The sequence below is a fragment of the Cynocephalus volans genome, chromosome 3, assembly GCF_027409185.1.
Source record: "Cynocephalus volans isolate mCynVol1 chromosome 3, mCynVol1.pri, whole genome shotgun sequence".
In the NCBI taxonomy this organism is placed as follows: Eukaryota; Metazoa; Chordata; class Mammalia; order Dermoptera; family Cynocephalidae; genus Cynocephalus; species Cynocephalus volans.
In genome coordinates, this window is record NC_084462.1 from 184,408,771 (window position 1) to 184,435,529 (window position 26,759).

Consider the following 26,759-nt stretch of genomic DNA (forward strand, 5'->3'; position numbering starts at 1 on the left):
GGGTATCCAAACCCTTGACCTTGGTGTTTATAAGCACCACACTCTCCCAGGTGTGCCGCCAGCCAGCCTGGCTGTGTTTCTTCATGTCTTCTAGTGTTTCTGTCCTTGTGATGTTGTCTCCTTATATAGGTATCATACCTTCGTACTACATTTTATTCTCTGGGAGAGCCAATCAGACAGGATTATTCTACTTTTGCAAAAATACTTGGCATCTCACAATTGTTCCTCCAAATGAACTAGCGTCATGGTGTGCCAGAGCCCATAACCTATTGCTATATCTTTTTGGTAGTTGCATTAACTTTGGCAGTAACCATTCCTGATCTTGCCTCATTTCTCAGGGCAGATTCCTAGAGGTGAAATCGGTGGGTTAGAGCACATGAACCTTTCTAAGCCTCCTGATAAATATCCCCGTGGTGCCTCTAGGAGTTACTCTAGCTTGGGCCTCCACCCACCACCTTCTGTGTCCTCATCCTGGCAGTTTTAAGGGGCGCTGGAGAACAGTGTCGATCGCAGGTTTCCTTTTAGATGCTCTCATTGAACTTAGTGTCTCCTTTCAACACAGGGCTCCAAACGGATCCTGCGGTCTCATGAGATTGTGCTGCCCCCCAGTGGACAAGTAGAGACTGACCTGGCCCTGACCTTCTCCCTGCAGGTGGGTCCTGCCACCCAGGGGGATGGGCTCCCCCCCTCAGCACCCCCCGGGGGATGGGCTCCTCCTCAGCACCCCCTGGGGGATGGGCTCCCCCTCCTCAGCACCACCTGGGGGGATGGGCTCCCCCTCCTCAGCACCACCTGGGGGGATGGGCTCCCCCTCCTCAGCACCGCCCGGGGGGATGGGCTCCCCCTCCTCAGCACCCCCTGGGGGATGGGCTCCTCCTCCTCAGCACCCCCCAGGGGATGAGCTCCCCCTCCTCAGCACCCCCCAGAGGGATGGGCTCCCCCTCCTCAGCACCACCTGGGGGGATGGGCTCCCCCTCCTCAGCACCCCCTGGGGGGTGGGCTCCCCCTCCTCAGCACCCCCCAGAGGGATGGGCTCCCCCTCCTCAGCACCCCCCAGAGGGATGGGCTCCCCCTCCTCAGCACCCCCCGGGGAGATGGGCTCCCCCTCCTCAGCACCTCCTGGGGGATGGGCTCCCCCTCCTCAGCACCCCCCAGGGGATGGGCTCCCCCTCCTCAGCACCCCCCAGGGGATGGGCTCCCCCTCCTCAGCACCCCCCGGGGGATGGGCTCCCCCTCCTCAGCACCCCCCAGGGGATGGGCTCCCCCCCTCAGCACCACTTGTGTCTCATGGTACTAAGGATTATGGTTTTTATTCTCAAATTACTAGAAAGTTTGCTGTAAGGTTTTAGGTTGTATTTTTCTTCCTGGTCCACGATAAATAGAATATGATGATGAGGCAGAGAAATCAAAGTATCGAGTTCATGTTACTCTATTTTAAGAAGATGGGAAGGAATGCGTGGAAGTTAACACTTTAAGTTCAGCCCCTGTGAGTGTTTTGGGGTGTGTTTGGTGGTGAAAGTGGACTTTGAGATTAGGTTAGATGTGTTTCTGGGTCCCTCTGGAAGCACCCCCCAGGGGTGAAATGGTAAACTACCCGCTGGACTTTCCAGAGCCTCGAGCAGTCAGGAAAGCCCCATTAGCCCCACATTGTCCGCGGGGCAACCCGCCTTTGTCTCCTCTTTGGGGCTGATGTAAATTGGTGTCATTTAGGTGTAGCAGGTGTATTTTCCCTACTGCACTTGCTTGAAAGATTAGCGGTCTATTTACTATCATATAATAATAATATATTTAGGACGTATTTATTCCAAATCCTTTAAAAATCCTCTTATTTAAATGGAGGAGATGGGGCTGAGGTTAATGAAATCACGAGGACCTTGCCCCTCCTTCCTTACGTACGCCCTGCCCCCAGAGCCTCTTCACCTGACCCTGGCCCTGTTCTTACTGCCTCCCTCGCTGGGTTACATGGGAACCTGTGATGCCCACCACAGCAGCTTCTAGGTTTTATACTTGATTTTCTTCTTTTGAGGGGAATCAGGTTTATTGGAGTGTAACTTATAGAATATAAAATTCACCATTTTCCAGTACATGGTTCTGTGGGTTTTGACAAATGGGCACAGACCTGTGACCACCACCACAGCCAAGATCAAGAACAGACCCATCTTACCCCAGTTTCTTAAATTGAGTTTTATTTGTGAGCTCTGAGAAAAACTTTGTGAACATATGCTTCCTACACACAAGCCCTGCCAGACTGTAGAAGCCCCTGTCGTAAGACAGCAGGAGAGCTGGGCCCTGTACAGCAGCTGGCGTTGGGCGGGTCGGGAGCTGGGGTCTCAGCACGGGGCCCCTCAGAGGTGCCTTCCCTTCCCCCACTGTCGGGGAGTATAGTAGATGGTCACGGCCTCGCTGGCCACATTGGACAGACATGCTGCTGAGCTGTTTCTGGGCACCTGCAGATATGTGTGGGCCATCCCCATGGCTGTTACTATGGAAGACTGAGCCCCGCACCTGGTGCTGCCCCACGGAATGGGACCTAATGGCTTGCTTGTTCTTGTTGGTAGAGGAAGGCCCTGGGGACTTGGGGGTGGCCCTGGAAGGACCCAGGTCAGCATCAGTGCTCTCTCTGCCCAGGCCCTGCGATGTCAGGCTGACCTGGCCGTGTGTATACAGGATGACTGGACCTTCTCTCGGGCTGTGACTCTCGCTTGCTCCCACAGTACCCTCACTTCTTAAAGAGAGAAGGCAACAGGCTTCAGATCATGCTGCAGCGCAGAAAGCGATACAAAAACCGGACAATCCTGGGCTACAAGACACTGGCCGCAGGCTCCATCAACATGGCTGAGGTGAATGTTCTGGCCTGGCTGCGGCTGCTGCATCGGGCTGGTCCTCATGGGTACTGGGCCCCGTGCATGTGGAAGATTTTTCTCATATGTGTCCAGATATCTGCTTCTCTTAAATTGGCCAGGGGGGCCTTGAGGCCAGGCTCTGCTGCAGCGGCCAAACACGGTCCCTTGGTGGGTGCTTCCTCTCTGGGTCCCTGGCCCCAGGCCGCTCAGCTGGCCCCTGCCCACGCCTACAGCTCCTGCGTGTGCACCCCGCTTCCAAGCCTGTCCTGCCGGTTGGCAGAGGGTAGGTTTCAGTCCAGGGTGGGTCTGTGCTGGAGCCCGTCCCAGGAAGCATAGCTGCAGGTGCCCCCACCAGCTGGTTCCTCCTGTGACACATCCTGCTCAGCAGGCATCTGGGCTGGGACCGGAGGTGCAGGACAGCCTGGTGCAGGGGCTGCTGGCGGTATCCAGGTAAGGGCCAGGCCAAGGGCTCGGACGTGGGGGCCTGTGGAGCTGCAGACTTGGCTGTGGGAGCCGGGCAGCCACGGCCCCGACCTACTTGTCTCTTATGCTAAGGAATCTTCACACCATGGGCTGCATTCCGGAGTCGGGGCCTCCGTCATTGGTTCCCGGGGCACAAGAAGCTGTGTTGGTGCCACCTGGGACAGGATAGGGGTGTGGTCAGTCAGGCCAGCTCTGGAGCAGGAGCCAGAGCTGCCAGCAGCCCCTAAACTCCCTTCATCCTACCCAGGACCCTCTGCTTCCTGGACCACACATCACCTGTGCAAGGCTCAGAGAGGGGGGTGTCCACCAGTAGGCCACCCCCAGCACCCTCTGTAGCCTGTGGGCCTCCGATGCCTCCACCAAGGGCAGGTGCAGGTGGTTGGTCCCTTTGGACACTTGGGCCCCACCCATCCGTCCATCTAGGATAGGCAGAGTGCAGAGAGCATGAGCCAGCTCTCTTACCCTCCACCTATGGCCTCCAAAGCCAAGGTTCTCTGTACTTCTCTCTCCCCCTATTTCTCTCTGGGCAACTCCTCCTACCAGTGGCTTTGTCCCCAGGACCCAGTTGGACCCTCCCAAGTGTTCCCAAGCATGGGGCCAGACCTGTCCTCCTTGTGTCCTGACCTGTTGCAGTGGCTGTCCCCACCAGTGAGCTGCTGGGGGCTTGCTGAATATCATTGTTGTGAGCATCACTGGTCAGCAGGGGTCTGGGGCAGCCCCAGGCCCAGAGGTCAGACCCAGCAGTCCAAGGGGGACAAAGACATGCAGAGAGACAGGTGAAGGCTGGCTTCAACCATAAGCTGGGGGTATAGCGGGCTCGTGTGGCATTGAGGCTGCACACCTGAGGAGGGGGCACAGGGGTGTCGGTGGAGGCTGGTGGTGTACCCGAGGGTGCAGTGTGGGGCAAGACTGCCCACCAGCACATGGACGTGCTGGGGTCCCAGGGCATGGCTGTCATGGGGCTGGTGGGGCTCACCTGTGCAGCCCTGCTCAGTGGAGCCGAGGTCCACTGGCCTGGCACAAGGGGGAGCCAGCTGGAGTGGGGCCCCAAGCCAGATGCGGGCGCTGAGTGCTCAGCTTTGTGGGTTAAGCCAGCATTTCTTTGGCCTGGATCCCTCCTGGCTGAGGCCATTGGGAAGGACCAGCACCACATCCCCCTCAGCCCCGCGTGCAGAGATGCCCCCAGCCACCGGACCTGCTGCATCTTTCTACATAGCCCTTGGGACAGTCTGGCTGAGGAGCAGGTGGCCACACAGGTGGCAGGACTGCAGTGTGGGCAGCCCTGCCATGTCTGCCCTCTGGTCTGGCACTTGAGGACCTACCCAGTACCTGCCGAGGGGAGTGTGCGGGGGTGGGCACGAATGAGTGAGACCATCCCTGGGACCAGGCTGGTGGAAGCAGGAAGACAGCTGGTTGGGCGTTGTGTGAGGCCGGGCCTCAGGAGGGTGGGCAGACCCTCGTCAAGGGAGACCAAGGCTTTTAGCGGGTGTGTTAGTCTGTTTCTGTTCCTTATAACAAAATACCTGGAAATGAATAATTTATAAAGAAACAAAATTTATTGCTTACAGTTTCAGAGTCCACAGTCCAGGGAACACGTCTGGCAAGGGCTCTGTGCTGGTGGTGGAGCCCTCAGAGCCACGCCCCTGACCACCATTTTTAATCCGTTCACTACTGCACGGTCCTGCAATCTGGTCACCTCTTCAAGGCTCCACCTCTCAGTTACTATAATAGGACTTCCCACCCTCAATGGTTACAGTGGGAATTAAGCTTCTAGTATATGAGCTCTGAAAGACACAATTCAGTCAGTCCACAGCACAGCGCTGGACTGATCTATGTTGTGGGAGCCTGAGGCTCGGGGTGGACCAACTTGTGACCTGGCTACAGGGGTATAGTGGACACTGTGGGCTGTCCCAGAAGCACAGTAGTGGCTCAGGGAGCTGGGCTGCCCTCACGGGGGTGGGACCCACAGGCCTTGCTGTCCCTTGAGCTCCGTTCAAACCAAGGAGACCTGGAGACCTGAGTGTCCAGGGGTGGGGTGGCTCACAATGGAACACTTGGGGGCATTCAGAGTGAAGACAGCCAGGAGCCATCGCCCAGCACTGTGTGCGCGCTGTGATTTCTCTTTAGCCTTTTTCCTGTGAGTGTGTTTGTTTTAGCAAAACTTGGATTATACTGTTTATACAATTAAGCATGACATCCTGAGCAGTTTCCCATGTCACTAAAATTAATTTGAAACCAAAGGGGAAGAGCCCGTCAGGAGTCAGGGCCTGAGGGAGCTGGGAGAACACCAGCCAGGCCCTCCGGACCGCTCCTGGAGGAGTCGACTCCAGCCTTTGCCATGGGTCACTCAGGGGCCACAGAGCATCTCATGGGCCAGCCTGGGAGAGTGGTCCCAGGGTCCCTCAGTGCCACGCTGGGCGGCTACAGCAGAACAAGAGTGGGAATGGCTACTGGCCAGGACAGTGACTGGCCAGCCAGTGCCACACCAGGAGAATTCCCTGCCTCAGGGGTCGCCGGAGCCCTCCCCAGGAGCACTGGGCGGGGTGCAGAGGATCAGCAGCCTGGGAGAGGGCACTGCAGCCGGGGTCCTGGGCCTGGAGAAGTGAGGGCTCTCGTGCGGCTGAGTGGACGAGGCCCTGTGGGTGAAGACAGCCCCGCCTGCGGTATGGCCTGTGCTGTACTGTCTTTAGAGACCCGCGAGGGGCTCGCCCTCAGTTTGGCACCTGGTACCGAGCATGCTCCTGCCCTTGTGCATAGGACCCATGCCCAGGCCCCTGTGCTCCCATCTCAGGGGTGCCCACCACAAGCTGGCTACAGGGACCAGAGCAGAATGCCCTGGGTAGGAGGCTTGCTTTCTCTCCCATCCTCCAACATGAAGGACGGAAGAGAGCAGGTGTTTCTTAGGGGAAAAAAGGCCCAGCCCTACCTGGGGTCCTGTGGGTTGGTGTGAGCAGGTGTGGTGGCCCAGCGCTGACTACAGCTGCCCACACCCATGCCCTGCTTCCTGAGCCGAATGCCAGCTCCTTGCTTGCTCCTTCCAGAGCAGTGTCTGGGCCACTCCTGCCGCATTGATCTCGTTTTTTCGGGATGCCCAGCAAGCTCAGCTCTGACGTTGGTGTTTGAGCTTGAGTGTTCACACTGCTCTGTGTAAGGTCAGACGTCCCTCTGGGAAGGTGACATGGGGCACATGGAGCTCCGCCAGAGAGGGGGGCAGTGGAGCCGCGGCCATCCTCAGTGTGTGCTGCTGTATGTCAGGCGTGTGCATGTGGGCAGTGCGTGTCCTTTGTGTGCACACAGGCACATGAAGGCACAGGAGGGAGTGTGAGGGTTGGTGTATAGCTGCCAGCTCACCTTCCTGATTGGTTTCTGAAACGGCGGTGAAAGATGATGTGAGCTTTCTTAAAATTTTTTTCATTTTGATTGATTAAAGAGTTTGCATCCTAAATCAGGCCCCAAAAGTTTTAAAAAATCAGGTCCATGAAATCCTAACATCAGGATCTGAACAGATGGTCCCAAAAGGTGGCTTCTGCAGCGCAGAGGTCCCAAGGCTGAGACAGTTGTGGTGTCCTCATTGTCACGTGCACACTTCAGAGGCTGCCTGCATGGCACCGTGGAGTGGCTGGGGGCACCAGGGCTTGCTCTGCAGCTCTCTGCTTTACTTGACTCTCTCGCGACAGAGAAGGTCTTGACTGGTCCTGTGAGGCAGGCCTGGTGGGTGTCTCTCCTGCTGTTGGAGGCCCTGGCCTGAGCTGGTGGCTGCTCCTTGGGCCCCCACAGACCATGTCCCTGGACATCTGATCCCACAGGGCAGGTGGCCCAGCCTTAACACACTGCTGTGCTGCTGCTGAGTCCCCCAGGTGGGCAGAGGAAGAGACCTGCATGGTGGCTTCACAGGGACAGCAAGTGGGCCTGAGACCAGGACGGCTGTGGACATTCCTGTCTGTCCCCCTGCAGTCGGTAGTGGACTTTGGCCTCACTAGCTCAGGCCAGTGTCTTCACCTGCCTCCCAGGTCCTCCTCTCTGGAGGCCAGCTCCCCACTCCATAGTTACTGTGCTGCGGGGCTAGCACCTCCGGCCAGTGGGGAGAGGAGAGTCTTCAGAAGCCCAGCACACACACCAGGGCCCTTCTGCCTGTGGTGCTTTCTAGAACGGTGTCCCCGGCCACAGGTGATGCAGCACCCCTCTGAGGGCGGCCAGGTGCTGAGCCTCTGCAGCGACATCAAGGAGGCCTCTGTAAAGGTGGCTGAGATCTGGATCGTCTCCCTGTCCAGCCAGCCCATCGACCACGAGGACAGCGCCATGCAGGCTGGCCCTAAGGCCAAGGCCACGGGTGAGCGTGGATGCCTCCTGCCTCTTTCCTGCCCCTGCTGTGGGGAGGCTGCTTCCTGGAAACTTGGTGGCTAAATCATGTGCACTGTTGTGGGGGCCTGGGCTGTGGCCGGTCCCTGCTCTGCTCTTGATGGCTGTGGCACCTTGGTCATTGAGCCCTGAGTGTCCTCAATGGATGTTGTGGGGTCTTATCCCATGATGTCTTGGATGGTCCGGGTGCAGGCCCTGGTCTGGGGCGTTGCTGCCATCACAGTTGGGGTACTGCTCCCTCCCCCGTGCCCTCATACCCTTCCCCTCCTCTCCTGTCCTCCAGTCCCCAGTTCCCCTCTCTGCATCTTGGGTGGGGAGGCCATGGCTCTGTTGCCGCCTCATCAATGCGTGAGGTGGAACCTCACAGCGGCTCTCTTCGTGTGCTTGTTCTGCAGATAACTACTCCGAGGAGGAGTATGAGAGCTTCTCCTCTGAGCAGGAGGCCAGCGACGATGCCGTGCAAGGGCAGGTAACCTGAGCTCGAGGCTCGGGCTGGTGGCGGGCCCTGCCACACAGTGCAGGGCCCTGGGGAGATGCTGGCCTTGGGGCCTGCTGGCCTCAGGCCCTGAGCTCAGCTCATACCAGGCATGACACTATGGATGGGCTCAGGACCTTCCAGAGCCCACTCCCCAGGGTCCTGGGGTCTGTAGGGTCCTCACTGGCTGTCAGGAGGGCCTCACAGACCAGGGGAGGGCGGGAGAGCCACAAGCCTAGCCTGCAGTGTGCCGTGCCTCTCTCCCGTCCCCAGGGCCACACATGCGTCAGCAGGCGGCTCTGAAGGGCTCTGGAGACAGCCGTGGCTCACTGGTCGGCTCTTGGCACCTGGGCTCATAGCCTGTGGCTCAGGCACTGTGTGTGTCTCTGCAGGATTTGGACGAGGATGACTTTGACGTGGGAAAGCCTAAAAAGCAGCGGCGATCGATAGTAAGAACGACGTCCATGACCAGGGTCGGTGGAAACTGCTTTTACTAACACAGGGGAAGGGCAGAGGGCGGGGGAGGACAGAGTGGGCCCCGGGTCTTGCCACGGGGGGCTGGAAGTGAGGCGACCCATCCCTCACCCGTGGCCAGTCACTGGCTTCTCCTGGAGCTCAGGTGGGGAACCTCATCCCCCAGATACGGCTGAGAAGGTGCAGAGACCCCACACCCCGGCCTTGTTCTCAAGGCCAGGTAGAGGTGCCTGACCATTGTCAGTTAAAGTGGGTGCAGGCCAGGCGGGGGGCATCCCCATGCTGGCTCGTGGCTGCCAGCCCCCACTAGGTCTCCTGGCTCCAGCCTCAACTGGCCACAAGGCCCAGAGGGGGTGTCAACAAGGCAGAGCCCCAGGCAGGCCCCTCCGCAGGCAGAGTATGGAGGTCTGTTCTTTCCTTGATTCAGTGCCCACAGACACTCTGTGTGTAGCTGGTTTCCTTGTTCTTGTTCAGGATCTGGCACCCTGGGTCCAGGGCCTTGGGGATTTTCCTCCAAGAGGAAAATGGGCTGGAGGCTGCAACCCCATTCTCAGGGGCCCCACCTGGTATCAGCCCAATGTGTCCACCGTGGAGCCTGTTGGAGAGCTCACAGCCCTGGGCTGTCCCCCACAGACAGGACAGGTCATGGCCTGGCCAAGCCAATGTTGGTTGCCCAGGAAGCTTCATGCCTGGTGCTGATGAGGGTCCAGCCCAGCCCAGTACACGCCCCTCCTCTGCAGTGCGTGACGGGCCTGCACAGGCAGTGCCGAGACCCCGTACTGCTCCTGACTTGGGTGACGTGTGTCTGTGGGTGCAGTGCAACAGCACCAGTGTGATCCTCAGTTCCAGGGCCCCAAGCAGTGTGTGCCTCCCGTTGTTGGGTTGGCCCCATGAGGGTGGCTGAGAGCAGCCACCTCCATCAGTGGCCAGTGGCCGGAGCAGAGGCTCTGCAGCCCAGGGTGGCATGGGGAGCAAATGGGGTTTGGGCTCTCCACTGGGCTCGTACCAGCTCTGCGCCCACTCAAGTGGTCACCCCCTACCCAGGGTGCATGGCGCCTTCCTTCTGGAGTGGGGCCAGAGCCTTTCCTGGGAGGCGGTGTGTCAGGAATGGGCCAGTGGACTGCGGAGGCCACCGGGAGAACTGTGGAGTCGACACACGCCCTCCCTTGGTTCCCTTTGCCAGGCCTGGGACTGTCGACTCCTCCCCAGCCCGTGTTGAGGTGTGACCTGGGCTTGTGGTTTGAAATGCTTGTGAACATGCGTACTGTTGTTAAACCTCTGAGCTGCATCTGAATCCATCGGTGTCGCGTGGTGAGCCATGCCTCCTCCTGCTGAGGCTGCTGCGAGGGCCTGGTGCGCTGCTGCACTGTGTCCTCTGAAGGGAAGGGGCTCCCGTGTTGTTTCTGACTCCAGGCTGCTTGTCTTGCAGCAACAAAACTTCAAGCAGAAAGTCGTGGCACTGCTGCGGAGGTTTAAAGTGTCCGAAGAGGTGGGTGAGAGCTTCCCCTCCTGGACCGCGTGTCCTGCATGCCCACAGCCGAGCGTCCTGGTGGGGAGGAGGCACCTGGGGTCGGAGCTCCAGGCTAGGCCTGGCCGTGCCACGTGTGTCTGTGCAGCCCCCTCGGCATCACCTTCTGCCCGTCAGCGGGTAGTGGTGGTGCCTTTTCCCAGGGATGGCTCGAGGGTCCAGAGGCTCAGGAGTCGCCTGCTGGGACTTGGTTGAGCTACAAGTCCTGCCAGGAGGGGTGTAACCGTAGGTGTGTGTCTGTACGTTCTTATAAATAGGATTTATGTTTCAGAGCAGTTTTAGGTTCACAGTAAAACTGAGCAGAAAGTGCAGAGTTCCCCCACTGTCAGTGTACTGTGGGCTTTTTAATTTTCTACTTCTAGCTTTTCTCTAGTCTCCAAATTACCTATGATGAGCAGCATAACTTTCCTAATCAAAAAGACCTTGGGTTTTTTTTAATGTGGTCAGAAGAAATTTTGTTGCCAGGTTCTGGATGCAGAGTGCAGAGGGGGTGTTGAGGTGGGTAAGCCTGAAACAGCATCGTCACCTCTTGCCACAAAAGCATGCAGCCCACAAATGGTGGCCATGTGGCCACACACAGGAGGGCGGTGCCCCCGGAGGCAGCAGAGTGGGAGGTCAGCCTCCAGCGCCTGCACTCTGCAGTGGCAGCTCTTCTCTGGCCCAAGTGAAGCACGCAGTCACGTCTCAGCTCTGTTGGGGTGGGGAGGGGGTGCAGTGTTTCTGTGAACAACACAGAGCCAACCCGACTCCAGAGGAAACAGTCTCAGGGCTGCTGGGACCATCAGCCAGTTCCCTGAGTCTCTGAGCTTGCAACTTGATGTGGAACATTTGCAAGCCCAGCCGAAGGTGGGTGTATTAGTCTGTTTTGGGTTGCTATAACAGAAATACCTGAGACTGGGTAATTTATAAAGCACAGAGGTTTATTTGGCTTACAATTCTGGGACAGCTGCCTCTGACACGGGCCTCAGGCTGCTTCTGTTCATGGCGGAAAGCAGCAGGCAGCTGGCGGGTACAAGCAGATCACATGGCAAGAGGAAGCAAGAGAGAGAGAGAGGTGGGAGGTGCCAGGGTCTTTTAAACAACCTGCTCTTGCGGGAACTAAGAGCGAGAACTTTCACTAATCCCCCCACCTAGAGAGAGCATTAATCCATTCATGAGGGATCTGCCCCCATGACTCAAACTGCCACACTGTGGATCAGATTTCCTTGAGTTCTGGGAGGACAGTACATCCAAACTCCATCAGTGGGACATTTAACCACAGCGGGATCCGCGGCCTGGGCCCTTGCTGACCCCTGCTGAGGCCCTGTGTGTTGAGGAGTGGGTGCTCTCAGCTGGATCCTCACCGTGGGGCTCCATACTCGCCTGGGCAACTAGGGGCCTGGGCAACTAGGCTGAGCACCAGAATGTGCCTCGCAGAATGGACTTGCTTCTCATTGCTGGGACTCACAGCCCAAGTTGGGAAAAGCTTGGCCTGGTGCTGTATTCAGGGAAAGGACCTTGTCATTATCATAGGAATAATCTCCCAGGTTTGTGTAAAATTGACACAGATTAACGTGCCCCTTCATCAAGCAAGGTGATCATTTTCCCGTATTTGCTACATGTACTCTCTGTCCTGTGCGGACCAGGCCACCTCAGCCACAGCACTGTGCCCGAGCCTCCCATGGGAGGCAGAGCACTCCCGGCCACTGGGAGCCCTACACCAGGCATCGTCCTTCACTCGGGACCCTCACGGCAACCCTCACATATGCAGGAGAGGCATAGCAAATTGGGGTCACCAGTCTGGATTGCGGCCCGTCTTAGGCTGGGTAATTTATAAATAATCAAAATTGATTGCTCACTCATGGTTCTGGAGGCTGGATTTCTAAGATTGAGATGCTGCCAGATCTGGTGTCTGGCGAGGGCTGTTTCTCATAGATGACACCTTCTGTGTGTCCTCACATGGAGGAAGGAGGCACAGATCACCTCCCGAAGACTCCACCTCTTGATAGGATTGCCTTGGTGGTGTCAACATATGAATTTGGTTGGGGGGACACATTCAGAACATAGCATTCTGCCCCAGGCCTGCCAAGATTCCTTTTCTCACATGCAGAATACATGTGCTCTGTCTCAGTGGCTGTAAAGTCTTACCTTTTTCCAGCTCCAACTCCAAAGTCAAGTCCAGAGTCTCGTCTAAATATTGTCTAAATCAGATGTGGGTGAGACTCATGGTATGATCCAATCTGAGGCAAATTCCCCTCCATCTGTGAGCCTGTGAAGTCAAACAAGTTATGTGTTTCCAAAACACAGTGGTGGAAGAGGCATCGGATAGACATTCCCATTCCAGAAGGGAGAAATAGGAAGGAGGGGCAACCCTAGTGGGGCTCTCTGTGGTGGCCTCCCCCACGGCAGATCTCCACCTAGGCCTGGAGCATCCTTTGCGATCCAGTTGGAGGCATCTGTGCCCCCAGCTCGTACCCCCAGCTCATGCATTCTGCACAACGCTGGAGTCGGCAGCTCACGGACACTGCCGAGGCTTAGCACCTGTGCGCTCTGAGGGGGTGGCTGCTGCTGCTGCACCCCCCTGGCGTTGAGCCCACAGCTGGGGCGGCCAAGGAGCCCTGGGCAGAATGCGGGGAGCAGGCCCTTGAAATTGTACCTTCAAGGCCCTGGCATTCTGGGCCTCTGAGGCAGGAGCAGCCCCAGAGATCTCTGAACTGCCTTTGTACTCATTCTCCCATTGTTTTGAAGAATAGCCTCTGGCTTCCTTCTAACCCCATTAATCTCATCACATTTCGCTCAGCCACACCCTTGGTCTTCTCTCCTGAACACACTTTTTCATTATTTACAATGCAGACAACATAGCCAGGCAGAGAGTTTTCCAAATCTTTAACTTCTACTTCCCTTTTGATTATAAATTCCATCTTTACTTGTTTCTCTCTCCTCACATTTTATTGTAAGCGTCCAGAAAAGCCACGCCTCACCTCAACACTTTGCTTGGAGATTCTTTCTACAAATGCCCTAGTCCATGGGATAGACGTTCTACCTTCCACAAACAAAACTCAGCCAAGTTCTTTGCCACTTCGTAACAAGGGTGGCCTTTCTTCCCGTTTCCAATGACACATCCCTGTTTCTGTCTGAGACCTCATCAGATGGCCTCTTACCATCCATATTTCTACCAACGTTCTATTCACGACCCACCCCTTAGATGCTCCAAGAAGACCGAGGCTCTGTCTGCAGCGCTCCACTGCTCCTGAGCCCTCACTGGGATCATTTTTAAGGCTCCTTTCGTGGAAGTGCCCCTCAGAACTCTGCCAGCTGCCACTCGTTACCCAATGCTAAAGCCACTTGCACATTTTTAGGTATTTGTTATAGTACCAATTTCTGTTGTGGAATGTTAGGGCTGCTATAACAAAATACCTTAGACTGAGTGATTTATAAACAACTGAAATTTATTTCTCATAGTTGTGGAGGCTGGAAGTTCAATAAGATACCAGCAGATTTGGTGTCTGGGAAGGGCCCTTATAGACGGTGCCTTCTGTGTGTCATCAGGTGGCAGAAGGGTAGCGTGCTTCCTTGTGCCTCTTTTATGAGGGCTCTGACCTTTGACGAGGGCCCTGCCCTTGTACCCTAATCACCTCCCAAAGGCCCCACTTCTTAATACCATCACCCTGGGTGTTAGGTTTTAACATGGATTTTGTGGGACACAAATATGAGGCATAGCAGGGCCTCTGGGCTGCCGTGGGGCGTCCTGTCTGGCTGGTGAACAGCACGGAGCCTCTAGTCCAGACTCTGCCGTGGGAGCGAACCTCAGGGTAGAGTGGGTTCCTTGGAGACCTCAGCTTCAGTCGAGAGGCTGCCTTTTCTGTTTTTCATTTTGAAAGCATAGATGGCAACCTGTATTTTCATAGGTGGCTCACCTGTGCTTTCAGAATGGATTTTCACAAACGTGTACCAGGTACATTGGAGGAAGGACCATCTTTTCTGCAAGAGACTGAACCTCGACACAGCACGCGTCTGTGTTGGCCGTTCTTGTTGCTTGTAACAGAATGCTTGAAACTTGGTAATTTAGAGAGAAACAAAATTTATTCATTTGTTTTGGAGGCTGCAAAGTCCCCAGTTCAGGGAGTACATCTGGTGAGGGCCTTCTTGGTGGTGTTTCTCTACAGCAACGCAGGGCGTCACACGGCGAGAATGACCTGAGCAATAGAGCTAATCTCACTCAGTGTCATATAAAGCCATCAGAAGCACGTCCATGACCACTCATTAAATCGTGACCCCATTACTCTGTGAATGGATCGGTCCATCCACAAGGGCACGGTCCTTGTGATCCAATAACCTCTTAAAGGCCCCACCTTTCAAATCAGATTTCCCACTCTCTTAGCACTGTTATAATGGGGGGCAAGCTTCATTGAGTTTTGGGGGGCCCTTCAATCCACGGCAGCACCATATGCAGAAATTAACTTGAAATGGGTCATACTCCTAAACTTAAAACCTAAAACTTAAGTTACTTAAATTTTAAATCTTAAAAGATGCAAATTTAAATCCTATAAAAATTCTAGAGGGGAACACAAGGAAAAAATCTTTGTGAACTTGGATTAGGCAAAGACTTATTAGGACCCCAAAAGCATGTACCATAAAAGAAAAGTGATATACTGGACTTCATGAAAAGTAAAAACTGAAAGAAGCCAGACACAAAAGGACAAATACTGTGTGATTCCACTTATGTGTTCCCCAGAGTTGTCAGGTTTATAGGGACAGAAGGTAGAACAGTGGTCTCCGGGGCTGGGGTAAGCAGGGAGAGGGGAACTAGTGTTTAATGGGTATAGAGTTTCAGTTTTATAAGATGAAAAAGTTCTGCAGATGGGTGGTGGTGATGGCTGCACAACACTGTGAATGTGCTTAACGCCACTGAATTTCACACTTAAAAATGGTTAAAATGGTAAATATCACATTATGTGTACTTAATCACAATTTAAAAAGTAGAAATTTGCTCTCTGAATAACACTGTTAAGAGAATAAAAAGACAAGCCACAGATTGACAGAAGTGTTTGCAAATCACATGTCTGATAGAGTTGTATCCAGTGTCTATATAAAGAATTCTCAAACCCAGTAAGAAACATAGCTCAGCTTTTAAAATGGGCAAGACACATAACAGTGAAACTACGAAACATTGTCAAGAGAAATTTAAAAAGATATAAATAAGTGGAAAGACATTCTATGTTCATGGATTGGAAGACTTAATATTGCTTAGGTGGCAATACTCCCCAAATTTATCCACATTCAACACAATTCCTATCAAATTCACAGCTGCCTTTTTGCAGAAATTGATGAGCTGGTTCTAGAATTTATATGTAAATACAAGGGACTCAGGATAGGCCAAAAAGTCTTGAAAAAGAGTAACGAAGTTGGAAGATGCACTTCCCAATTTCAAAACTCTCTACAAAGCTCCAGTAGGAATCAATCCCGCGTGGTGCTGGCGCAAGAACAGACCTGGAGATCAGTGTGGCAGAGTCGAGCAGTGACTCGTTTTATTTATTTATGGTCAGTTGGTTTCCATGATGTTATCAAGATCATTCCACTAGGAAAGAATAGTCTTTTCCACAAATGCAGCAGGGACAAGTGGGTGGGCAGTAATGTGCCACTAGACCCCGCCCCACACCGTGTCCAGAACCAACTCAGAACTGATCAGAGAGCCACGCATGTCAGCTAAGGCTATAAAGCTCCTAGAAGAAAACACAGGTAAATCTCTGTGACCTGGGGTTAGGCAGTGGTTTCTTAGGTGTGACACCAAGAGGACAAGCGACAAAAGAAAAATAGATAAACTGGACTTCAGCAAAGTTTAAAACTTGTATGCTCCCAACAGTGCCATCAGGAGAGTGAAATAAGAGCCATGGAACAGGAAAACACTTCTGCAAATCACAGATCTGATAAGGACTTGTATCCAAAACACACAAAGGTTACTTATAACTCAGATAAGCACTACAAAAAACGAATAGTCCGTCTCTTTGGGGAAGCTGAGGGGCTCCAGCCGCTCCTGCTCCTGCCTCATCGCTCTTGGCTTTGGCCAAGGAGCAGTTGGTCAGGAAGCCGCGCCATGGCCATGGCTCTTTTTTTTTTTTTTTTTTTTTTTTAAGATGACCGGTAAGGGGACCTTAACCCTTGACTTGGTGTTATCAGCACCGCACTCTCCCAAGTGAGCGAACCGGCCATCCCTATATAGGGATCCGAACCCGTGGCCTTGGTATTCTCAGCATCGCACTCTCCCAAGTGAGCCACAGGCCGGCCCTAGCCATGGCTCTTAAAGATACTCGAAAGGCACCTGTGGAACCAGAGGTGGCAGTTCACCCAATTAGAATCACCCTAGCCAGCCACAACGTCGGATCCCTGGAGAACATATGTACTGACTTGATCAGAGGCGCAAGGGGAGAGTGCCTCAAAGTGACCACTGAGTGCCCACCAGCATGCTGAGAACCACCACAATGGAAGCCCCCGTGGCAGGGGCTCCAGGGCATGGGGCCGTTTCCAGATGAGGCTCCACCAGCAGCTCGCTGGCATGCAGGGACCTCCGGGGACTGTTGAGCAGATGACGTCCGCCTGTATTGAGCCAGGTGTGAAAGCTGAAGTCACCAGTGCAGATGCTTACCTATTATAATAAGTTGATTGTCACTCATTTAAAAAGATCATATTGTCCATTTTAAAAAATGGGCAAAAGATCTGAATAGACATTTCTCCAAAGAAAAAATACAAACAGCCTGTAAGCCCATGATCATCAGCACTGGTTGGTCATTAGGGAAATGCGAATCAAAACCACAGTAAAACACCTGATAGAAAAATGGAAAGTAATGAGCTATGGCATGTAACAACTGGAGCCCTCATGCTGCTGGCAGGGCATGAGTTGCAGCCACCGCCATGGAAAACAGTTCCCAGGCGCCCAGCAGTTGCAGTCGGGAATTTCCCTAAAGGACATGAAAACATATGTCCAAACAAAGACCTACATGCAGGTGTTCACAGCAGCTTCCTTGGTAATAGCAAACACTGGAAACATCCCAGATACCCACCAGCAAATGATGCATTAGACACCTGGCCACCCACTCAATGGAGCCTTGCTGAGCAATGGAAGGGAGTCGGTTGTGGACAGACAGCGACACGGGTGAATCCTAAGTACACAATGCTGCGTGAAAGCAGACACAGGAGGCTGTGTTCCGTGGGGTTCTGGGAGGGCAAAGATCACAGGGGCAGGAATCAGGTCAGTGGATGCGGGGACGAAATGAGGACTGACTGGGGGAGGGCAGGGGCACCCCCTGGGGTAATAGAAGTGCTTGGTGGTCTGGTTGTAGCAGTAGCTGTGCAGCCGCGTGCCAGAGTTTCCATGCCTGAACGCCATGCTCCCAGCACACCTGGTCAGCCTGAGTCACAGGAGCCAAGCCCGACAAGGTGCAGAGATGGTCACACTGTGCCCAGTGCCTGGGTGGCCTGAGCTTCTCAGGACAGAGCCCCAATTTCTAGGGCAGAATGCCTGGACAAGCCGAGCATGCTAGCCAGCAGCTGAGGCTTTTGTTGGGTCTGGGCGCCCCCTCACCTGGTTCCTGCAGACCCATCCTCATGCCCCTTGGGTGGCCTGCCAAGGGGGTGGCATGGTGTCTGCAGGGGCCTCCCTCCCTGCCTGGTTCTCACAGACGTCTGGCGTCCTGGCAGGTCCTTGACTCGGAGCAGGACCCTGCAGAACATGTCCCTGAGGTGGAGGAGGACCTGGACCTCTTGTATGACACGCTGGACATGGAGAACCCCAGTGACAGTGGCCCTGACATGGAAGATGATGACAGTGTCCTCAGCACACCCAAGCCGAAGCTCAGGTGGGCCAGCCGGTGGCCTGGCAGAGGGGCTTCCCTCACACCCCTGCTCTGTGGAGACCACACCTGGCCCTGGGGGCACAGTGGGCAGGGGGAAGCTGGGAGGACTGCTGTGAGCGTGGGTCAATCCAAGGTGGTTGTGGGAGGACTGAGTGGGCAGCTGTTCTGTCACAGGCCGGGGGTGGGGAAAGATGCATTTGTGCAGGGGCTTGGGTGTGTGTGCTCTGGGCTGGAGGACTGAGAGGTCCCCAGGGTGCTGGCCAGGCTGGTTCTGGCACTGGAGAGAGTATCAGTGTGCGGAGGAGTCCTTGGGGGCCGTAGAGGCAGGTGGGGAGGGAAGGACAGGTGTGGTGTGGCTGGGCTGGGGGAGGAGGGGCTGACCAGGAGGAGCGGCTGTCTGAAGAATTGCTGGCCAGCTGACAGTCACAGTTCCAGGTGAGGCATGGGCCTCTCAGGCGTGATCCTGAGTGGACCCCACATGGGTGCCCCCTGGTGTGTTCACATTTCCACATGGCTTTGTCACCCAGGTGGGAGCACCAGGCATGGTGCAGGAGTCCTGTCTGCTGTTTTGAATCCGTAGGTCTCCTCTCCTTTTTCATTCACACGTGCTTTGTCTGTCAGTGATGGGAGCATCTGGCCTGGCTAGCCTGGGTGGGCAGGTCAGCGAGGCCTTGCGGGGGTGTCCTTGTCATGCTGTTGAGCACGCTCCATCTCCCACAGGCTGGCTGTCCTCCAGCAGGGCCGTTGGTGCAGGGCTGTCCCGAGTTCCTTAGTGTTGCTGGCAGCCCTGCTTGGGATTAAGGCTGTGAGCAGCCAGGGTTTCAGGGACACATGATTTCTATGGCTAATCTCAGGGCAGGTAGAGGGGCCAAGGAGTGCAGCCGGGCTGCCCTGGCGTAGTGTTGCCAGGCTCCTGGATCGTTCTCTCTTAGCTATGGTGTATGTGAGGGTGGGTGTGCACTGGACCCCACACTGCTCTGCCATGGGGTCCCTGCCATCTGCCCCTCCGGGCACAGTGGGGCAGCCACATGGTCAGTAGGCTGAGGGCCCTGGAAAATAGTACCTCCCCCCTGCCCCAAGCAGGCCGTACTTCGAAGGCCTGTCGCACTCCAGCTCGCAGACGGAGATCGGGAGCATCCACAGTGCCCGCAGCCACAAGGAGCCTCCGAGCCCGGTGAGTGGGCCCCTGGCAAGGGTCCGAAATTCTGATCCTTCCTGTCTTCCTGAGTTGTGTGGGGTGTGCTGCACATACACAGAGGAAAACGTGCTAGGACTGGGTTTTGTGTGGCTGGGATCTCCTAGCACCGTCTGGGCTCAGGGCCCTGCCCAATGGCAGGGACTTTCCTGGGGTGACCCTGTGCCCACAGCCTGGGAGACGCCCCCGCTCCCTCCGAACCCCAGCAACCCCTGCCTGAAGTGAGGCGCCTCGGCCCCCCTGCTGCTGAGCACGCCTGACTCCTGTCTCACTCTCCAGGCTGACGTGCCTGAGAAGACTCGGCCCCTGGGAGGCAAGCAGCCGAGTGACAGCGTCTCTGACACCATGGCCCCCGTAAGCCCACTCTCTGCTCCCGGCCTCAGCACCGACCCACAGGGACAGGCTCCACCTGAAGGCCCTCGCACCCACGCTATCAGGGCATCTGGTGTGCAGAGGTGTGGTTGGCCCAGGAGATGGCCAGGCTGCTGGTGCCACCAGAGTCGCAGCTAGAGTTGCTGTTGCATACAGGCCCAGCAACTCCTGGCATGCTCCTGCTGCCATTGTGTGGGGTCTTCTCCAGGAAGGCGTGCTGTGCCCCAGGGCAGGGTGGGGATTCAGGAGGTTTGGCCCTGGTTGAAGGCCAAGGTCAGCTGGCCTCTCCAGGGCAGCATGTGGCCCTCTCCACACACAGGGAGCTACAGGCCCAGAAGCCTAAACCCCTCACCCAAACCAGGGGCCATGTGGGCTCAAGAGGGTCTCCGATGTAGGGTGGTATGTCCAAGACGGGCAGTGACCTGGCTACTGTCTCTGTTCACCAGTGTGCGCCGGCCCCGCGGGAGCAGCCAGGGCAGCCCGAGGACAGCCCAGAAGCAGAGACCTCCCCGCGGGACGTGTTCACTGAGAGGCTGCCGCCCAGTGGGAGGGTCACCAAGACAGAGTCACTCATCATCCCCTCCACCAGGTGATGGGGGCCCTGTGCTAGCGGGAGGGAGGGGCTCACCGCAGGAGCGTCAGGGGTGCCCCATTGGGGCAGAGCCCATCGGGCCCAATGAGAATCACTCGGGTGCAGCTGCAGACTTGGGGCCTTCTCCAGGTTGGGCCCCCCCACACACCGGTAACTAGCTGCAGCAGTTCTGTGGCGGTTTCTGTCAGCACACACCCCCACAGCCAGTGTGCCCATGAGGTTATCCTTGCACCAGGCACAGGTGTGGGGCCTAGGGTCCAGCGCCCTCGGTGAAGCAGCTGAACCCCAGCTGAGGCTTTGAGAGAGCTGGGGATGGCCAGCCACAGTGACCGAGCTCAATACAGGAGCTCAGCTGGGGCTTGGAGGAGGGTGGACCACGTCCCCAGGGAAAGCAGATCCAAACCCGAGTCAGCTGGCCAGCCTGAGCAAGGGGTGGAGTGACTTGTGTAGATTGTAGATTGAGACCTCCCCAGGGTGGTGGTGAGTGAGCGCCGAGTCCTCAGAAGTGGGGTGGTCTGAATTGAAGTGACCACAGGTGGCTTCCTGGTGGGGGATGGCTTCCTGGTGGCTTCTCTGTCATGTCCTGACCCCAGGACAGCTTGTCTTATTAGATCAAGGACAGTCTCCAAGCCCCCTGCATGGGGACATGCCAGGTTGGCCTCCTGCCATCCCCAAGTGTAGGGGCTGACCCACCCTGTGTGACTCCCTAGGGCCCTCCACGCCACCCTCTGCCTCTGGTGGGCCCTCCTTGGGCACTGGCCCTACCCCTGCCCAGCCTGAGCTTTCGGCCACCCTTGGAGCTCCCAACGGCCCCTCCCTGTGGTCAGCTGCATGCTCAGCCATGCTGCTGCCCTTGGTTGCCTGTGGGCGGGAGCTGCCTGGAGCTGATGGCTTGGGCCTGGGCTGCAGGGAGGTTGGGGGCTCTTAACTGCTCAGTGCCTTCTCTCTGTATCCTTATCTAGGGGCCTTGCAGCCCACTCTGCAGCCCACTGGGCTCTTGCCTCCCTGAGCCCCTCCTAGACCTGTGGCTGAGGCTTCAGTACCACGGCACTCTGTGCTGCGTTGAGACCCCCACTCTGGTGTCAAAGCACACATGTTGGGTGTCTTGGGTGTGATGGCTCACGCTCTGACCTTGCTGGGGGCTGCTCTCCCACCACTGCCTCCACGCAGCCCTTCCTGATGGATTGGCCCCTGTGCGAGCCTGTCCCAGAATCAGGAGGCAGGCGTAGCGCTCTCCGCATTGGCTATTGGGCCTGCAGCCCTTGGTGCCACACAGAGGAGCTGCAGCCTCTGACCCTGCTGGAGGCCTGGGGTCAGATGCGTCTGCCGCTGTCCCTGCAGATGCCCACCGCGGCCCCCAGTCCCCTGCTCTGCAGAGCCCTATCCGGATTGTAAGGGAGACGTGATGACCTGGTTGTTTGTTGGTTTTATGTTTCTGTGATATTGGGACATTTGCAGAGCAGATTAGGGTGCTGGCATTACCTGGTGGGGGGCACACAGGTGCCTGTGTTGGGACCCCAGACAGCGTCACCTGCTGCCCAGCACTGGCCTGCACCTGGCTTTGTCTTGGGAGGGGAGGGCAAGCTCAGTGACCCTGAGGTGCCCTGCACCGACTCACAGATGAGGAAAGGGCTGGGGTCCCACTCATACGCCATTACTGCCGTGGTCCCTGCAGAGTCAGCGGACCTTCTCTGTGGCCCTTGGCCCCACTGCCCATCAGGTGACACTGCGGTTGTCCTTCCCAGCCCCTACTGCCGATCTCTCTTCCCTAGGGCAGCCGCAATGGTCAGGCCACAGTGAGCATGTGGCCTGCCCCTGGCCCTGCTGCCCACTCCCAAGCCTGTCCTGGCCCCAACAGGTCCGAGGGGAAGCAGGCTGGCCGCCGGGGCCGGAGCACATCCCTGAAGGAGCGGCAGCCGGCACGGCCACAGAACGAGCGGGCCAACAGCCTGGACAACGAGCGCTGCCCAGACACGAGGAGCCAGCTGCAGGTGCGGGGGCTGTCCACCCAGGCTCAGCACGGGAGGGAGGAGCCGTGAGTTCAGGAAGACCCTGGGGGGGTGGGGGGTGTGTTTGGAAAACGCCCAGCTGCAGAACAGAGCTTGCTTGTCAAGAAGCCTGTGTAGACCTGGGGGCACTGCTCTGCTGTCTGCCGCCCTCCCTGGTCCAGGGCAGGTGAAGAGCCCTGTGGCTGGGGCTGCCCCTGTGGTAGTGGTTCTCCTACCTATTCCTGAGCCTCCACACTGCTGGCAGGCAGCGAGGTGCTCCTGGCATGAGGGCCAGGTAGGTGAGGGGCTGGGCACGGACAGGGCTCCATTTGTGCAGATCCCCAGGAAGACCGTGTATGACCAGCTCAACCACATCCTCATCTCCGATGACCAGCTCCCCGAGAACATCATTCTCATCAACACCTCTGACTGGCAGGGCCAGGTGGGAAGAGGGGCCCCAGGTGGAGTCGAGGGTCAGGGTGTTTGGACGGAGAGGAGGGGACTTTGCCAGTGCCCACCACTTACTGGGTGGTGTTGCTGAGTGGGGAGGCCTTGGAGAGCGCCCCGTCCACAGGGGACACCGAACTGGAGGGGTTGGGTTGGCCTGGACTCTGTGAGATCTGACGCAAGAGTTGGGTGGGAGGTGGCCCAGAAGGCTGTGCCAAGGGTCACCAGCTGCTTGGTCCTCTGGGCAGTTCCTCTCGGACATCCTGCAGAGGCACACACTCCCCGTGGTGTGTACCTGCTCCGCCGCGGATGTCCAGGCGGCCTTCAGCACCATTGTCTCACGGATACAGAGATAGTGAGTCCAACAGCCCCTTCCTTGGGGTCCCCCGCTGTGGCGTTGGTGCTTGAGTATGTGTCAGGGGCCGCACCCAGCTCCTGCGGGGCGCTCCCCGACCGAGTGCTCTCTTTCCTGGGGTTGTGGGGGGTGTCCAGCATTGCCAACCGAGGTCCCCACAGTCCAGTCTCCTCTCCATTTCTGGGCGGGAGCAGCAACCCAGGAGGGGGCACTGAAACACTGGCAGGGTGGCCTGTGGGGGCAGCAGCCTCTGCTGGCTGCCCGGCCCATCCTCAGCCACGGCCACCTGCCCTTTGTGCCTGTCTCCAGGACCATCTTGAGGTGGAGCCTGGCAGGTCCAGGTAGACCCCACCCGAGCTTGGGGCTCCCGCTGTCAGGGGCTGGGCTTTTGGAGCTGCGTCAGGGCCTGAGCAGCACAGCTGGAGGCACAGGTTCCCCCAGGCTCAGCGTGGGTGGCCCTTGGACCAAGGACAGCCCCCCTGAGGCGTCTGTCCCTCTCTGCCCACCTGCTTCTTGGTCGCAGCTGCAACTGCAATCCCCAGCCCCCGACCCCTGTGAAGATCGCCGTGGCAGGGGCGCAGCAGTACCTCAGCGCTGTCCTGCGCCTCTTCGTGGAGCAGCTGTCCCACAAGACCCCCGACTGGCTGGGATACATGCGCTTCCTCATCATCCCGCTGGGTGAGGGGCCGAGGGCCAGTGTCGTGTGGCCATGCGGGGCTTTCAGAGGCAGGGGACACAGTCGCATGGTGGGAAGGCGGGTTTGGGTGCTGCTGCTGCATGGTTTTTGATATTTTTAAATGTTTGTCTCATGGTTCATACTTCTGATTAAGTGAAAAGTAACATGATTGCCTAACACGGCCCTTCGGGTGAGAGGACAAAGCCCTTCCCCTCTGAGGTGGCCCCGTGCTGGCTGTTTCTTTGGCCAGTTGTTGAGAAGACTTGGTGCCACTTTTGATTTTCCTTGCTAAAAATGCAGAGCAGGGGTTAGCTGTCAATCCTTTTGAGTTATCAGGAGCCTGTGTGGTTGAACTCTGTTGATTCTTTTGGTTTATACAATTTGTTTTATTACCAAACAAATCTGTCCAGTCTCTGTTGACAAATAGTGAGGCCTAGAGGGCATGCCTCACCCGTGTCTGTCCCCGATGCCTCTGTGGGTCACGTTTGCCTGGTAGGCATCCCGGCTGGGCCTTCCTCTCTGAAGCCCGGGGAGGTGGGACTTTGACAAAGCTCCCTCAACGGGGCCCCGACAGTCCACTACAGAGGGGCGGTGGAGGTGGTAGGACCAGGAGGAAGGTTGTCTGGGAGGCGAGCAGAGCAGGCGTGGGGTCAGGCAGCCCAGCTCCTTCACTGGTACGGGAGGAGGCCACATGCGGCTCCATGTCCCGCCACCATGATGGCCCTCCCCTGGCATGCAGGTTCCCACCCTGTGGCTAGGTACCTGGGCTCCGTCGACTACCGCTACAACAACTTCTTCCAGGACCTGGCCTGGAGAGATCTGTTCAATAAGCTGGAGGCCCAGAGCACTGGTGAGGCCTGCTGCCACGTGGGCTGGGGTGGGGAGGGTTGTCCCCTCAGCACAGCCAGTTCACAGCCAGTTTGGGAGGCCGTGGGTGGGCACTCAGGCCTGGGCAGCCTGTGGGGAGGCAGAGGTGGAGGGGAGGCCCGAGCACAGTGCCTCCAGACTGCCACTCAGGTCCTCCCTGGACTCCACCCGGGACCCCTCCTGGCCAATGCAGCCCAACCCACCGCTGCCTCCCCCTCGTGCAGTGCAGGACGCGCCAGACATCGTGTCGCGCATCACCCAGTACATCGCAGGGGCCAACTGTGCGCACCAGCTCCCCATCGCCGAGGCCATGCTGACCTACAGACAGAAGAGGTAATGCAGGAGTCCCAGGCCTGTGGCCCTGGAGGAGGCACTGGCCCCACCCTGCAGGCCCTGCTAGCTGCTATCCCGCTGCTGGTCTCGGCCCGAGTGGGCCATGGCAGAAAGTTCTGAGCGAGCCGGGTGGCTCCTCCCTGACCCCAAACCAGAGTTAGAACTTGGGAGTCCTGTTTTCAGAACCTCTGTTTTTGTGCGTGTTGGAATGTTCTATGACAGGCTTACAGGACAGCTGTTGACAACTGCTCCCCCACATCTGGTCACATGTTCTCTTCACAGCCTGGGTTTTCTGGGCAGCTGAACCTTGGGCCTGTTGGTAGATTATCACTTGTGTCCTGCCCTGCCCAGTGCAGGATGACGCTGAGGAACTGCAGGCAAAAGCCACAGCTGGGGAGGTCCAGCTGTCCTGCCCAGGGTGTGGTGGGGCTGGGCCTAGGTCTTTCCTCCCTGGAGAGCCCCGGGCAGGGACCATCCTGCTGTTTTAGGACACTAAGCGTCCCCCTTCTTGTCCCAGGCCTCTGGGCAAGCTGCCCTTCGTGCTGACAAGGGAAATAAAGGCACAGAGTTGGATCACAGCCTCCTTTGGGGAGTCTTGAGGGTGGGCCAATGGCTTCCCGTCCAAGAGAGCTTAGAAGGGCAGGAAACACAGAGGCCCCGCGGCCAGTTGAGGACAGGGCAAAGCACCTCTGCTAATTCCTGAGTGACCCTCAGCACTTGCCTGGACTAGGAGATAAAGAGCTAGTCTGAAGGTCTGGGAGGTACAGTGAGGGCAGCAAGGACGGCTGTGTGGCTCCCTGATGGAGCCCAAGGAGGGGGGCAGTGCTGTCCCCAGCACAGAGAGTTATGCCCGGCCCCAGGGCCAGGCAGATGGAGAGTCACCGAGAGCTCGGGAGCCCGACTGTGGTAACGTATCTGTGTTCTCTCTTTTGGCGGCTCTCTGAAAAGGAAAAAGCACTTTCATTTTGACTTTACCCTAAGGTACGGCTCTCTGGGTCTGCCCCTGCCCTGTCTGTGCCCAGGCTGGTCTTTAGGGCTTGTTTAGCAGTGTCACCGCCCAGATTCACCCTCCCTGATGTCCTTCCTCCGGGCTGGGAGTCAGGCCCTGGCTACCAGGGCTGGTGCCCAGAGGGGAACAGATGGGGCCGCTGTGCAGGAAGAGCAGACGTGGACCCCTCTCCTCAGGTCTGGCCTCTCGAGCTGAGTCAAGAAAGCAGAGGCTGGTCCCTGCTGTCCCCGAGCCAGGCCTGCACATGCTAGGACCACAGAGTCCACAGGGGCAGGGCAGCCGGCAGGCCTCCTCTGTCTGTTTCGACCCAGGATTTTGTTTTAAGAAGTGGCCAGTTTTAGCCTCCATGAGTGTCTGTGTTTCTGAAGCCACAGACAGTGCAGCCTCCTTTTAAACTAGACGTAGGCGCTGGGGATGGTGCTGAGCCCTGACCACCGCATCAGGGTCGTCTCGTGCCAGCTTTGCACTGAGCACTTCACCCTCACCGCAATGGTCACTTGCTGGCAGTCCCAGGGAGGCGCTGATGCTGGCTCCACTGTGGGCTGTGGAGGGGGCGGTGGGGAACTGGCCCAGGGTACGTGGCGCACAGTGGCCACGCTAAGCCGCCTTCCGCACTGCGGTCTGGCCCCGGGCTCCTCCCCCACGCGCTCAGGGCTAGCAGAGGGTTTTCTGCCATCTTTTGTGGCCAGACCACCAACACCCCAAACAGGGATAAAGTTCTGTTGTCCCCAGAGATGGCCCTACCCTCTAAAAATGGGTACATTTTGAACCAAGTCACCAGCATCCCCCAAAGCTGCCCCTTCTCAAATGGGGTCACCCCTTTCTTGCCCGGGCACATCCTGCCTGTCTGCGGAGTCAGTGCTGGACCCCCGTGGGGCTCGTGCTCTGCCTGTGTCTTCTGCAAATGCCTTAAGTAATTCACTGTCCTGGGAAA

The 26,759-nt window shown here is 57.0% G+C and overlaps 1 protein-coding gene and 1 pseudogene across 6 annotated transcripts in view; both read left to right on the top strand.

Moving 5' to 3' along the window:
• Window positions 1–26,759, top strand: part of PACS2 (phosphofurin acidic cluster sorting protein 2) — a 70,598-nt gene that overhangs the window by 36,060 nt on the left and 7,779 nt on the right. For 2 of the 6 annotated variants that reach the window (XM_063088832.1, XM_063088836.1), the window contains exons 3-19: window positions 563–652; window positions 2,715–2,840; window positions 7,494–7,656; window positions 8,081–8,154; window positions 8,553–8,633; window positions 10,064–10,123; window positions 17,837–17,994; window positions 19,075–19,165; window positions 19,466–19,540; window positions 20,005–20,147; window positions 22,009–22,141; window positions 22,476–22,580; window positions 22,834–22,940; window positions 23,464–23,618; window positions 24,356–24,466; window positions 24,708–24,816; window positions 25,765–25,797. In XM_063088832.1, coding sequence (XP_062944902.1) covers window positions 563–652; window positions 2,715–2,840; window positions 7,494–7,656; window positions 8,081–8,154; window positions 8,553–8,633; window positions 10,064–10,123; window positions 17,837–17,994; window positions 19,075–19,165; window positions 19,466–19,540; window positions 20,005–20,147; window positions 22,009–22,141; window positions 22,476–22,580; window positions 22,834–22,940; window positions 23,464–23,618; window positions 24,356–24,466; window positions 24,708–24,816; window positions 25,765–25,797 — 1,814 coding nt within the window. Of the gene's footprint in view, window positions 1–562; window positions 653–2,714; window positions 2,841–7,473; window positions 7,657–8,080; window positions 8,155–8,552; window positions 8,634–10,063; window positions 10,124–17,836; window positions 17,995–19,074; window positions 19,166–19,465; window positions 19,541–20,004; window positions 20,148–22,008; window positions 22,142–22,475; window positions 22,581–22,833; window positions 22,941–23,463; window positions 23,619–24,355; window positions 24,467–24,707; window positions 24,817–25,764; window positions 25,798–26,759 lie in introns of those variants that run through there. The other 4 variants (XM_063088833.1, XM_063088834.1, XM_063088835.1 and 1 more) reach the window with 4 other exon arrangements.
• LOC134371779 (small ribosomal subunit protein uS10-like) lies at window positions 16,433–16,793 on the top strand (annotated as a pseudogene).